Genomic DNA, 14,444 nt, shown 5'->3' with positions numbered 1-14,444 from the left:
CAAATTTAAAAGGTAGACACACACACGTGTGTGTATATATATATATATATATATATATATATATATATATATATATATATATATATATATATATATATATATATATATATATATATATATAGGATAATACATATTTATATAAAATTAAAATTAAAATTAAATTATAAATTTAACACTCTGTGAACTTGCACTAGTTGAATCATAAGGGTGACCTAACCTGGGGTTATAAAATGCTATTATTTCAATAGCCATAAAAATCACCAGTACGGTGTCGTTTTGTTGTATCCTCTTGTAAACATCACTTCTCACCCGACCCATTTCAGCGCAAACCCAAACCAACACTGACCTTTTGCTTCTCCAAATTCCTCTGAAGTTTGCGCCACTATTCTCTTAGACTGCAACACTGAATTCTTCACCTTATTATTGAAGCGGAAGTGTAGGTGTACCCTTCAATTGACACTGCACAGCTTGCCTTCATCTTTTTCTTTTCTTTGTTTTGCCCTGTCCTTTGATTGAATTGATTAGCTTTTATTGCTTATTACGCGGATAATTTATCAAAATCAAGTTTTTAACTGTTATCTCAAAAGGGTCTTTTCTTGGTGTTGTTTCAGGGTGTCCTGTTCCGTGCTTGAAAATTTTACTTTGAGCCTTTGATTGTTTCCGCAGAGACTTGTAGATTGTTCTGTGTGAATACAAAGGAAGTTTTTTTTTTCTTGTGTGTCATTGTGGATATGGCTATAGTTGAATCAGTGGGGAAAATTCCCTTGCAAGACCCACCGGAGGAGGAGTTTAGTGCTGCTGACTTGACTTGGACCAAGTTTGGCACTGCTGAACACCATGATGTCGTTGCCCTTATTCCCTATGACAGAGTTGATGCGTTTATAATTGGTGAATGTTCGAATGTGGAGTGCCCCACTCGGTTTCATATCGAGAGAGGAAGGAAACGAACTATTGGAAGCTTGAAGGAGTACAAGGATGATGAGTATCTTGAGTACAGGCTGTAAGTTTCTGCCATGCCTATAATGTATTTCAAAAATAACTATGATCGAGCTTTTAGACAGTTTCTTCCTCTTCTGGCTTATATTATACATGTTTAGCGTTTTCTAGCTTGTTCTGTTTTGATAGAACACAGGAACTTTGAAGTGTGAAGGTACTTTCCTTGTAGGAAATTTGGTCCTTGTTAGTTCCTGTTTTTTTTTTTTTTTTTTTAAATTTGTTCATAAGTTCAATAGTTTCCTTGTTGCTGTCTGAATTTTGGAAGCAGTAGCTGACTAGTAATGAACAATTTAAAATTTAAAGTGATGATCTGCCCAATTAGGATTCCTTTACTCATGTTTTGTAGTTGGACCCTGCTCTTTGTGAAGGTACTGGTGCTCGTTTGGCCCAGAGAATTATGGGGAGGGAGGAGGTATATTACCAAGTCGAAGGTATCGACTTAACACTCGAAATCGTGCTGCTAGACCTCAATCGATGCGAGGTTGTACTTGTCATTTTGTTGTCAAACGTCTTTATGCTCGTCCATCCCTTGCACTTATTATATACAATGAGAGGCGTCATATTAACAAGTCTGGTTTCATCTGCCATGGACCACTTGATAGAGATGCCATTGGTCCTGGAGCCAAAAAGATTCCTTATATAGGCAATGAAATTCAGCAGCAAACTATGTCCATGATATATCTGGGCATCCCAGAAGAGAATATCTTGGAGAAGCACATAGAAGGAATTCAACGATATTGTGGCTCAGATGCAAAAGTCAATAGCCTTGCTTCTCAGTATGTCCACAAGCTAGGGATGATTATCAAAAGGTCTACCCATGAGCTGGATCTAGATGATCAAGCTAGCATCCGCATGTGGATTGAGCGCAATAGAAAGTCTGTATTTTTTCACCAGGATACTTCGGAGTCTGACCCTTTCATCTTGGGGATCCAAACAGAATGGCAGCTGCAACAGATGATTCGCTTTGGTCATCGAAGTGTTGTTGCCGCAGACTCTACTTTTGGCGTGAAGAGACTGAAAGTAATTTTGTTTTTCCAATCATCACTAAGTTATGCTAGATATAAAGCAAAAGCAGTTTTCTTTTTCTCGTTGCTGTACATTTTCAATTGACCTTACTTAGTTATCTTTTCATATTGGCAGTATCCGTTGTTCACAATTCTTGTTTTTGATTCAAGACAACATGCACTTCCTGTTGCATGGGTCATTACACGTAGCTTTGCAAAGCCTGATGTGTCCAAGTGGCTCAAAGCTTTAATTGATCGAGCTCGCAGTGTTGAGCCTGGATGGAAAGTCAGTGGATTTTTAATTGATGATGCTGCAGCTGAAATTGATCTTTTGAGGCAAGCTTTATTGCTTTTGAAATGAGTTTGGTTTAATATTCAGCAGTGGTAATTAAGTTTCATACTTCTATTAATTGATTTTACAGAGATATATTTTGCTGTCCTGTGCTATTTTCTCTGTGGCGTGTCCGTAGATCGTGGCTTAGGAATATTGTTAAGAAATGCAGTACTATTGAGGTTCAGCGGGAGATTTTTAAGCGTCTTGGTACAATAGTGTACAGTATTTGGGGAGGCATTAATACAGCAAGTGCCTTGGAACAATTCATGTTGGATTATGTTGACCAAACTGCTTTCATGGAATACTTCAAATCCTCCTGGTTGCCCAAGCTTGGTTAGATCTTTCTCCTTTTTTCTCTTGTATGCACATAAAATATCTTGTTGAGTGATGATATATTCAAAAGTATGTTTGAAAGCCTGGCATTGTGAATGATATGTTCCTTAATATTTCACTTCAGAACTTATGGGCTAAGTCAGTAATTGATAAATTAGCTTGCTTTCCCCTTGTCCTTCTGTTCTGTTGTGCAGAAATGTGGCTTTCAACAATGAGAAATTTTCAACTAGCCAGCCAGGAAGCTTCTGGAGCATTAGAAGCGTATCATGTTAAACTGAAAGCCAAACTTTTTGATGACTCACATCTTGGAGCCCTGCAAAGAGTAGATTGGTTAGTCCACAAGTTGACAACTGAGTTGCATTCAAGCTACTGGCTTGATCGCTATGCAGATGAAAGTGACTCGTTCCAGAATGTGAAGGAAAAATATATTCTCTCTACATCATGGCATCGAGCACTTCAAATTCCAGACTATGCTGTTACCTTGGATGATAGAGACCACCTCTTTGCCAAGGTTGTGAGCCAAAAAGATATTAGCTTAACTCATCTAGTGTGGAATCCGGGATCTGAATTTGCATTCTGTGATTGTTCTTGGTCAAAGCAAGGTAACCTTTGCAAGCATGTCATCAAAGTAAACATGATTTGTGAAAATCTTAAAGGTTATCAACCTTCCATGTCTTTCCGGTCTTTTGAAGAGGTTTTGATGGATTTATGGAGAAAACCAGTGGATGATTCATTTGCATTAGATTTGTCATTGGCGTGCACCCATCAGATGCTAGATCAAATCCAAAAGCTTGTTGAACTGAACAATTCTACTGATATTGGCACTGTAGTTAACAATATGCCTCTGAAATGGGTTTCTAAGAAAAGCAGAACCTGCATTGGCAAACCATCTTCAAGTTTGGCTCTTCCTCATGGTAGCAGTAACACAAAAAGTGTTGTTGTGCATAAGAAGAATCGGAAACGGAAAAGATTGTCACGATTAAGATGACCAATTTGACCAGTACCATAGTCATTATGGTTGACCTAGATTCTAGAATGTCTGACCAATGCAAACTGGAGTTATTTCCAAATATTCTGCTAGTTTTATAATGTCTGACTTTCTAGTTCTGTTGCCTCGTGTCTCTGAAGTTGCAGCATCTGTTAGAAAGGTCAGCATACTCCACCCTGATCAGAGAACAGTTCTTGCTGTAATTATATGAACATGGTCGGTAGTTGGGGATAAAGTGGACGAAACAAAGCAATTGTGGTGTGTATGCTGTTTTCAGCTTTTATGCCTGGCAATGCTTTTAGGGGATCGCGCGGGATGAGGTAGTGGTAAATTTTACATAGAAAGTAGAATTCGTTTTCCCTTTTCAATTTCATCGACTTCTTGTCACTTTCATAGCCATGCTAATGTAATCATTTATTTTTTTTATTTTTTACGTTGTACCATCTTAAGAATTTTAGGTCTTTTCAACATCAAGTCCTCAGTCACTGTGGAGGATAGGTCATTCCATAGATCATTTCTACTCTTTTAGATTTGGCTCTGTTATTCTTTTTCATTCATTTACATGTTATGTACATATACTATTTACTGATTTGTTACTTGAAATAAATTGCAAAATATATATAAACACACGCACACACTCTAGTTAGTGAGAATTGCATACTTATATCATTTGTTATCTTTACAGGAAAGTAGTGCGATTCAATACATCCTTCAAGCGAATACCTTGCTCTACTTGTAAAATAACAATTTGTCTCATGTTATGACATGTGTAAATTCTTGTCATGTTAGTAATCATATGTTAGCTACATGTATCTAATCCATCATACACATGAAATAGTACTATTGACTAGAATTTATGCATTGGCCTAACCGTAATAAAGGTCTTGGAATTTTCTTAAAGTTCAGATTGCAATAGGATCAATAGGATAGAGGCTGCATTCACCTGTGAAAATTGAACACATTCCAACACCAATGCAGAATACCATTTACATTTATCTTCTTATGATAGCTGAAGTCCAATTGATTATTGTTGGAAGTCCCACATCGAATAGTGATAAAGTCAGTTTAGAATATATAAGTGGGTGCAAATCTCACCTTATAAACCGGTTTTGTGGGGTTGAGTTAGGCTAAAAGTCTACTTCTTAACATGGTATCAAAACTAGGTTTAGAGTCTATCATAGCGAGATTTGTTTTTTGTTAGGCATATTGTTCCACCCGCTATCGGGCTGCTGTCAGACTACCTATTAATGTCTAGTCTCACATTCGATATACCTCGGCATGAGAGGGGTGTGTTGGAAGATCTCGCATTGACTAGAGATAAAACTAATTTATAGTATATAAGTAGGTGCAAGTCTCACCTTACAAGTTGGTTTTGTGGGGTTTAATTAAACTTAAAGTCCACTTAATAATTATTATGCAGACATCCCGACTCTTTAATTCTTTTTAGTTGCCACTTTAGGTTCAAATTCTCATTGTACAAGTGATTCTCTCATTCAGCTTCATTATTGCGTTCTCATTAGCTAGTCCTATGCTTATTCTTTAGAGTGCTCTCGGGTGAGATCAGGTGAGATCAACTCAAGACTGTAATTTGTGTAATACAATCCATCTTCCATTAGTGATGTTGAAAATCAGCTTGGTTTTACATCATTAGATATCTTAGTTGATGGAAGAAGTACTTAAAGGATGTGAATAACTTCTCCCAAATTAGTTGGATGAGACTCCACCAGGGAACTAACTACCTGGTGTGGTTTCAAATGAGTTCAAGCATTGACTCATTTTTCTGTGCTTTTAAATACCATTACCTTCTTACTTATATCAGTGTTATCCATTTGTATCTTGAAGAGAAGTTGATACATAAGACGTTAAATTAGTTGTTTGATGTGATATTATTGATATCATATGTTCTTTCCACTAACCATCCAATCCAATTTGCCCGTGTTTGTATATTCCAGTAATCCATGACATGTTGAAACGTTATTGTAACTGTTGTAATAACTTAAGTCATGGTTAGTTGATAATTCACTTGATAACAAAATGGGTAAATGATTATGAAAGAGGCCAACCCCATAGTACATTTAGAATAAATGAACAATTGAAATGTTTAGTTCTCACACCTGAACTCGAAAGAAGGGGAATCTCGTGTTATGTTGCATTTGTTTTTCTCTTCCATTCTACTTCCTGGTATCATTGGTAATCATGATTCCCAGTAATATATAGAGCTAGGAAATTCATGTTGAAAAAAGGTTGACACGATTATGGATTTGAGGCACAAGTAATAGTGTATAATATAAGTTGGGAGTACAATAAATAACCAAACAAAACACACTGTTAAATGTAATTGAACTAATACCATGGAGTTCAATATAGAATAGGTTGAAATGGCTAACTGTAAATGCTTTCCATTTCTGGAGAGATGAAACTGTTTACATCTTGAGTTTCAGAGGCAGAGAGTGATATGAGTTTTCTCTTGATCTTGTCTAGTGATTCTAATGTAGTGTCAGAAGTTGTAGGACTAAGGGATACAAAGCCAGGATTTTGGCTGTTGTACACTGAGAAGATAGTGGCTTCTTCAAAACCAGTATTTAGATAGAAGTGGAACAAAGCCTTGGGGAACACAAACACATCACCTACTTTAATCAACTTTTGGAAATACTGGTTTTTGGTATCAACAAATCCAGCCAACAACACTCCTTTGGTAACAAAGATAATCTCAGTAGCTCTAGGATGATAGTGGAAGTTAACCAGGCCATTCCCATCAAGATCAGTTCTTCCAATGGAGAGGCCAAGAGTATTCAGACCACCAAACTCAGCAGCACTGACAATTTTCATCGACGCACCAAAAATGTCTGTAGAGCCGGCTGTGCTTAGTTTTGTGGTCCTGAAATCTTGAGCTGATACATTAACTGGGTTTTTGCATTGTAGACCATTGATGAATATGGTCTGCTTGTTGGGTGGAACTGCTGGACAAGAATCCTGTAGGTTATCACAGTCTCCAAAGCAGATTTTGATGTTGGAAAAGGCAACAAAAAACAACATAAAGTAAAGGTGAGCAAAGGATTTCAATTTCATCTTGAATCTCCACTTGGTTACTATTTCTTAGATATCGTTATGTTGGCTGAATAAACCATCCTCCTCATTTATACATACCTACATCTACACACAATTAAGTTCTTGATCTTGTTGTCTCTGACAGTATGTCTCTCAGGATTGCAAAAAATGCAAGTAATAATAGTCTTGAAGTATAATGTAAGAAGTGTTTGCTTGAAAACATAGGAAACACTAGCCAATTCACTGAGTCTGCACTATGTCATAATTCCAACGTTGTTTTTGAGACTTGAAGGTTGTATAATGGGTAATTCCAAATGCGGATTACCTTACCAATAATACCATTCACTGATAGCAACTGTTTGAGGAATGACACTAAGTGGCTATCAATTTAATGGTCAAACTCAAATATAGTTATCATGTCAATTTTTAGGCCATGTTTCTATTTTGAATAGGACCTATTTTAGTAAACTACAAGATTTTAAACTTTAAAGTAGGGAAATTCCTTTGTACTCACTCTTCACTATTATATTAATTAACGGAAAAGTAAAGGGAAATTAATAGTAATAAAAAGGTAGTTTCAATGGTATAAAGTGGAATGCTTTCCTATAGTGAAGACTTTTTAGTAATTGGCAACAAACTTTGGATATATTTGGAGTAAACTAAAATTTCCACTAGGCAAATACTATCATGATAATACTTTGATAAAAAAAAAATCAGTTCACCACTGTTTGCACAACTCCATTTCAGATTAAATTCATTGTCAAACCAGTGAAGAATACAGAAATAAATTTATAAATAATTATATTACAAATGCTGCAGTGAGCAATAAGGCTTCAATTGCGTGTCCACTATGTAAATTATGGTGTCTCTATTAAATTGATAATAGAACAGTTTTATCTCACCATATTTTCATGTGACTTTTCCTTTTTAAGCCAATTTAGACTATAATATCATTGATAATCAATTTATAATAAAAATATCAATAAATTTAAAGCTTCTTAATATATAAATTTAAATTTATCCTTTTCATTTGCTGTTATCCATATAATTTTCTTTAAGTAATCATTCACCAAAGATAACAGCAAAAATACGGAAGCTAGATTTTCAACAATTCTATTCAATTAAATAGTATAATTTATACAAACACGGTAAAACCCGAAGATAATAAAATAAAGTATGTAATAAAACAAAATGAATTAGTTGTGTGGATTTGTCTTAAAATTGTTGGTGGATAAATTAATTTATAGTTTTATTTATTTATTATTTTATTTATATGTAGTGTGTTTTGTATGATTTATATGTGTATTGTTGTGTGTAAATATCAATGAGAAACCTGTAGTTTAGTGGTTGAGGATAGCATTGATGATGCATGGGGTGAAGGTTTGGGTTAATTCACTTGGGTTGTTTTATTTAATATGTATGTAAGAGGAATTGGTTTTATTTGGGTTGGCATAGGGCACACGACTTTAGGAGTGTTTTACCTTGTATCACCTCACATTTCTTCCTTTTTCAATGAATTTTGAAATTTGTTGAAGAAAAAAATCCTTCAACGAATTTCAAAATTCATTATTGAAAGATTTTTCGAAAGCTTAAACGAATTTTGAAATCTATTGAACGCTTGAAAAATCCTTCAACAAATTTTAAAATTTGTTGAAGTATTTTTTCTTCAACAAATTTTAAAATTCGTTGAAGAAAAGAAGTGGGTGTAGGGTTTTTTGAAATATACGAGATAGTTTTGAAATTTTTAAAAATTATGGAGGTGTAGTGAGAAATGTGGGGTGGTGAGAAACACTCTAACTTTAGATGTGAAAGGAGAGAGAGTAGGTGTGTGCAATTTACTTGGTTGTTTTTTGGGTTAAATATGTTTTTTGTTCCCTAAGTATCACACGATTTTGGGTTTAGTCCCTACTCGAAACTTTAATTGCTTTTAGTCCTCATAGTTTTGAAACTATTACTATTAGTCCTTAAAAATTGAACGACGTTAACTTTTGTTTGATGTGGCAAACGGATAGGTCACGTCTTATGCCAGCTTCCCTCTTCACTCTCTGCCACATTGCTTTTCTTTTTATTGATGAGATTAAGGCCCTGTTCTCTTGAGTGGATTTGAGGGAATGGATTTGAGGGGATTTGAGAGGATTTGAAAATAATTTTTTTTATCGTTTTTTTGAGCGAATTTGAAGGTAAATGAGAGTGAATTTGAAAATAAAATTTATGAGAATTAGTATAGAATTGTATTGACATGACATATTAAAAAAAATTATTTTTACATTCACTCTCATTTACCTCCAAATTTGTTCAAAAAAACGATAAAAAAAATTATCTTCAAATCCTCTCAAATCCCCTCAAATCCATTCCCTCAAATCCACTCAAGAGAACAGGGCCTAAGTGATTGCCACGTGTTGGTGATTGAAATCAGATTAGCAATTAGGGTTCTTAATTGGGCAAACTTGCCACCCCAAATTAGGGTTTTCCAGATTGGGGAAACTTTCCCTTGCACCTGCGCCACGATTTTGCTCTTTTATCTTACGCCGTCATGAGCCAAGAACGTGAGAAGGGAAGGGTTACTCTCTTGCAGGTGGCGAATGAAGTTTCTGTTGTGTTTTTGGATTTGCAAGTCTGTTGCAGGTGATGGCGCATCTGGATGACGATGATGATGCAAGGGGGATGTCGCAGGTTGCAAGGATTTTGCACGTTGAAGGTGGCGTTAATGGAGGATGGCGTCGCTGCACGGGAGCTTACGAGATGAAGTCGCGACGGCGGAGAGGCTTAGGCGATTTAGGGTTCGTCACAGTACTCGTGATTTGGGATTTCTCTTGGCCGTGGTTCTCGATTGGTCAGAGCGAACTCGGTGTGCGTCTTCCGGCACAGTGCAATTTGCGATTGAGGTTGCTCGCATTTTATAGATTTGTTTGAGTTTTAGGTGATTCTGGGAATGCCATGGAGGACTCACGAGGAAGAAGAAAGGGCTCCGCTGTTTGGATTCTTTGTAGTTGAAGAATGGAGATGCTTGCTTGATCTACGGCTTGGGCTGTTGCGCGATTAGGGTGATGATGCACGAGAAGCGAAACTGTGGTTGCTCTGCTGGAGAAGATGAATGAATTTTTAAGCACAAGCAACGTGGCGGAGAGTGAAGAGGGAAGCTGGCATAAGAATTGACCTCGCCGTTTGCAACATCAAACAAAAGTTAACGCCGTTCAATTTTAAGGACTAATAGTAATAGTTTCAAAACTATGAGGATTAAAAGCAATTAAAGTTTCGAGTAGGGATTGAACCCAAAATCGTGTGATACTTAAGGGACGAAAAACATATTTAACCCTTGTTTTTTTTATGGATGGGCCTACGAATGCATGAAATAAGGGGTTAAATGAATTAGGTTTCAAACATAGGTGTGCATGTGAAGTGTGGAAACGCGAATGGTCTTGCTTTACAAGAACAGTGCAAGGGTAAAGGCGGTTTTCTTTAAATAAATTGGAAACGTGAAAGAAAGAGCAATCTTTGGTTTTAAACAAAAACGAGAAAATGAATTGGGTATGCATATATCTCTAATGAAATTAAAAATAGAAGAGGATAAAACACGTGGGGTTCTTTTAAGGGTTTGGGGGTTCTTAGGGGAGAAAACAAGGACAATCGTGAAAGTGTAGAAAGGAGAAAAGATTGTTGATTCTGAAAAGGAGACGTGGGCAGTACGATGAATCAAAAGAAGAGGAAGAATATTAGTTTGGAGTTAAGGTAGAAAGAGCTAACCCTCTATGTTTATGAATGTGAATTGTGTGCATCTTCAAACCGGATGGGTTCTAGTTTAGGGTGAGGTTAAGGTATGTGTCGAGATGTTTATATCCGTGATAGGTTAAATGTTTATATCTGTATTGGGTTGTTTATTGGATTATGGACATATTACACACTTGGAGAAGAGAGAATGCACTTTTTATAATTTTGCAAATGATTGAAGAATATTCTCTCACCTACTACATCACTAGGCTTCTAGAAAGATACTTTGTGATTTTGTTAAGTAGTCCTTTTTCTTTGTATCATTGTTAGGAGATGTCTTTCTCTTAACCTATTCAAAAGGACCTTTTCCTTGTAATATTTTTTGAATGAATAATTAAAGTTATTATAACTATTTTTTTGTTGTGAGTTTCTCTCTTTGATAATGAGCTATACCTTAGTCTTATCTTGAACTTTGTTCAACTAGTGACAACCACTACTCATCTTTGGTTGGTTCATCCCCAAGTGGCGTCTCACCATCCCTATCCTCTTCCATTCTTTTTATTTTTCATCTTTGCTTCTTTATTTCAATTACTTTATGTTTTTATCGTCATTAATTTCACTATTTTTGTTTATAGATTCTTGTCATTTTGTTCTTTTCTTTATTATTTTTAATCTATTTTTTCTTCTTTCTTCCTATGAAGTAAACCTTTATGCATATATCTTTGTTATCTTAATAGTCTATGTGAATCTTTCTAAGAGGTTACCATGACAAACACCTTATAATCTAAAATCAACATAAGTAACTATAGTAATAAAACAATTATTATTTTTGGAAAATTGTTAATTATAATATACTAAATTTTTATGTAATATGAAAATAAAGATTATTCTTTTTTATCCCTATATAAATTAAAATCAATATAACATAAGTTTATTCATACTGTGTCCACAATAAATTAAATTGAAATGATGATTTGCAAAATGTCATAAAGTTTTTATTGATGACTTTTGTATAAATATCTATACATAAAGTATAATTAATTTATTCATAAACTAAATATTATGTTTTAGAAAAAATACGTATACGAAAGCTTTGATAGATTAAATTGTATGTAATATTATTTTAACTTATGAAAAAAATATTTTAGTTTTATCATGTAGATATTTATTGGAAAATTTTGAAAGCTGAAGCTTCGATGATGGACACAAATCAGTGAAATGATAAAACAGCTTAATACATGAAAGAATTATAAAGCCCAAAGATAGATTCTTCGTGCACCTCCATAACTCTTTTCGTATTATACAATTCAATAATTATATTTTTTTTAATTTTTACTTTTATTTTGTAGGTTAAAATCTTCAGATGATATTCATATTTGTACAAGAATATCAATTCAGTTATTTCACTCTAAATTGTTTTAATTGGATCTCAATTTTAAAAGTGTAATGTAACTGAGCTCTTTCTATTAGTACAAAACTAATAACGTTAACTCAAGTCATGTGTCAATTCGTGAATGTTTTTTTAATTTTTTAATATTTTATTTTCAAAATAAAAAACTTTGTTACTGAGTATTTTTATTTGTTGAGTCCTAATTGTTTGTTTAAATTAGACCAATTTCATCCTTCTCCAAATTAAGACCAAATTTAATTATTATATAGATGTATAATGGTATTTTTTTTAAAATTGATATTTTTATTAACTATTTTTAACAATATTAAATTTATATTTTACATTGAAATTTATTTAAATTTTGTTTTAAATATTTATATACTAATAATTTATATACAAATATTAGAATTTGTTTAAAAATAATAATATTATAAATTCAAATATAAAATTTTAATATTAAATTTATTTAAATTTTTATTTTACATTAAACTATCAGTTTTTACCGCCTCTAATAAATATTATAATTATTATAAAGATACTTTTATTAATATTTTTCATAAGATTATGTTTATTTAAATTAATATTTTACATTGAATTTTATTTAAACTTTTCTTTTAAATTTTAAATATATTTATTTTAAATTGTTATAAAACTATTTTAAAATTTTATATTTGAATTTATAATATTATTATTTTTGGACCAACTCTAACACTTGTATAGAAATTATTAATATATACATATTTGAAACAAAATTTAAATAAATTTCAATGTAAAATATAAATTTAATATGGTTAAAAATATTTAATAAAAATATCAATTTTAATGAAAATATCATTATATATTTATATATAAAAGTTAAGTTTGGTCTTAATTTGAAGAGGAATGAAATTGTTCTAATTTTAAAAAAAATGACTGAAATGAGACAAAATACAAATAAAAGATCTAAATTGAGATTTTTGCATGACATTTTTCCAGTAACGAAATGTGACGCTGTTACCGTCACATCACACGATCCTTATTTGACACATGACAATAAAAAGATAAAAAATCCACGAACTGACACTTGTATTGAGTTAACGTCGTCAACTCTATACCAACAGAAAAGGTTAAGTAGTAATTAACAAAGCCCAACTTACTCCTAGGGTCAAGCACAAATGAAGTACTTGAAAACCCTAGAAGGAGGTGTGGTGGGGTGTTGAATAGTGTTAATGAAAAACTTTTTTACAACCTATCTGATATAACACTGTTGTCGAGTATACAGATTTTTGGGTAAGTTGTCAAACGCTTGACCTTGCAATTAATTTAAACGATAAATTCTTTTCAAGTACTATTTAGAATATTGGCTACAATGTTTTAATGAAACTCCTTCTTTAATGAATACTTGTTTAATATAGGAAGCTCTTATATTTGAAACGAAAATAGGTTTTTATGAGAGAAGTGTTGAGAGAGAATAAAACAATAAGTGCACAAATATTTTTATACTGGTTCACTCCAACTAAGCTACGTCTAGTCTCCTCTAACCTTAGAGGGTTCCACTATAATCTTCAACAAGATTACAATTGAGTATTCTAACCACTCTTGGTATCCCTAGGCAATGTATCCCCTGATACGCTACCTAGTTGAGTTTTACCCACTCTTGGTTGCGTAAATTTCTTCACTACTTCTGGTATCCCTAATCTACGAATAACTCTTGTTACCTTGACTAGTTGAGTTACACCTACTCTTGGTTTCCGCTAGACAATCCTGGTATCCCCTCATATACTACCTAGTAATCCTTAACTCTCCTGAGTTAAACAACAAGTGTTTGAATTCTCTTTAGAATTTGCAATCAATCTGATTGCTTAAAAGACGTTAGACGATTACTCTCACAGAGAGAATATATGTTCAATACAATATTGTCTACAAACTCGTTAGGTGTTTTTCTCTCTATTTACAAATAGAAAGCTAATGTTACAATGAAGCTTAAGAGTGTTTCTCGACTTTTTCTTTTTCTCTTCTCAGATATTCTCCTTTTGATCTTAACCTCTTCTGTGTTTTTCTCTCGACGATATTGCTTTTCGTATGATATTATCTTCATAAGTTATTCCCATGATTCTTTCTTCAAATCTTCTTCTATATGACGGCTTCTAAAAAGGTATTTGTTAAACTTGAGCTTTTGCCTTGAATTTTGTGTCATCTTTGTCTTGTCGTGTGAAGCAGCCGTTGGTTAAAGTTAACTTGTTAAAGAAGACTTATTTTTTCACTACTTTGATAGAAGTAAGTTGTACTATTTTTCTAGCATGACTTTTGATGGAGAGAACATTCCGTGAATGTGTTCTTTATCTCTAAGATCCACTTATGATATATTTCGAATAGAGCACGTGGATGCGTGTAGTAGGTAATCTACACAAAAATACAGTAGATATGCATGCAACAAATATATCTTTTCTCTTATCACTTTTTTTGGTTTTTGAAAGTTGAACATTTAATACTTATTCAGAACAACAAAATGTTTTTTACATTTTCTACTGTTCAGGTAGAATTTTATCATTTAAGTTTTTCTCTAAGATAAGTTTTTCTCTAACAACAACAACCAATAATAAGATAATAATTCCATTAGAATTTCCCCAATATTTTTCATACTTACCCTTTATCCTCATTGCC

General features: G+C 33.4%; 2 protein-coding genes across 2 annotated transcripts; one reads left to right on the top strand and one right to left on the bottom strand.

Moving 5' to 3' along the window:
* Positions 1 to 295: 295 nt before the first annotated feature.
* LOC124829374 (SWIM zinc finger family protein) lies at positions 296 to 4,284 on the top strand. Its single transcript, XM_047302870.2, has 6 exons — positions 296 to 436; positions 612 to 1,000; positions 1,365 to 2,016; positions 2,137 to 2,336; positions 2,423 to 2,667; positions 2,862 to 4,284. Exons 2-6 carry the CDS (start codon positions 732 to 734, stop codon positions 3,653 to 3,655), a joined length of 2,160 nt encoding a protein of 719 aa, XP_047158826.1. The 5' UTR covers positions 296 to 436; positions 612 to 731; the 3' UTR covers positions 3,656 to 4,284.
* Positions 4,285 to 5,599: 1,315 nt separating this feature from the next.
* LOC124829376 (germin-like protein subfamily 3 member 4) lies at positions 5,600 to 6,784 on the bottom strand. Its single transcript, XM_047302872.2, has one exon. It carries the CDS (start codon positions 6,722 to 6,724, stop codon positions 6,038 to 6,040), a length of 687 nt encoding a protein of 228 aa, XP_047158828.1. The 5' UTR covers positions 6,725 to 6,784; the 3' UTR covers positions 5,600 to 6,037.
* Between the last annotated feature and the right edge of the window lie 7,660 nt (positions 6,785 to 14,444).

Source organism: Vigna umbellata, chromosome 9 (genome assembly GCF_029865625.1).
Source record: "Vigna umbellata cultivar VRB3 chromosome 9, Vumbellata_1.0, whole genome shotgun sequence".
Taxonomy (NCBI): domain Eukaryota; kingdom Viridiplantae; phylum Streptophyta; class Magnoliopsida; order Fabales; family Fabaceae; genus Vigna; species Vigna umbellata.
The sequence above is the reverse complement of the archived record's forward strand: the minus strand, read 5'-3'. Positions and strand labels throughout refer to the sequence as shown.

What these genes read in the sequence shown, in the direction of transcription:
- LOC124829374 (XM_047302870.2), top strand. Translation starts at nt 732, where the DNA reads ATGGCTATAGTTGAATCAGTGGGGAAAATTCCCTTGCAAGACCCACCG. An exon ending in GAGTATCTTGAGTACAGGCT is followed by an intron (nt 1,001 to 1,364) that starts GTAAGTTTCTGC and finishes CTCTTTGTGAAG; the next exon opens with GTACTGGTGCTCGTTTGGCC. An exon ending in CTCCTGGTTGCCCAAGCTTG is followed by an intron (nt 2,668 to 2,861) that starts GTTAGATCTTTC and finishes TCTGTTGTGCAG; the next exon opens with AAATGTGGCTTTCAACAATG.
- LOC124829376 (XM_047302872.2), bottom strand. Translation starts at nt 6,724, where the DNA reads ATGAAATTGAAATCCTTTGCTCACCTTTACTTTATGTTGTTTTTTGTT.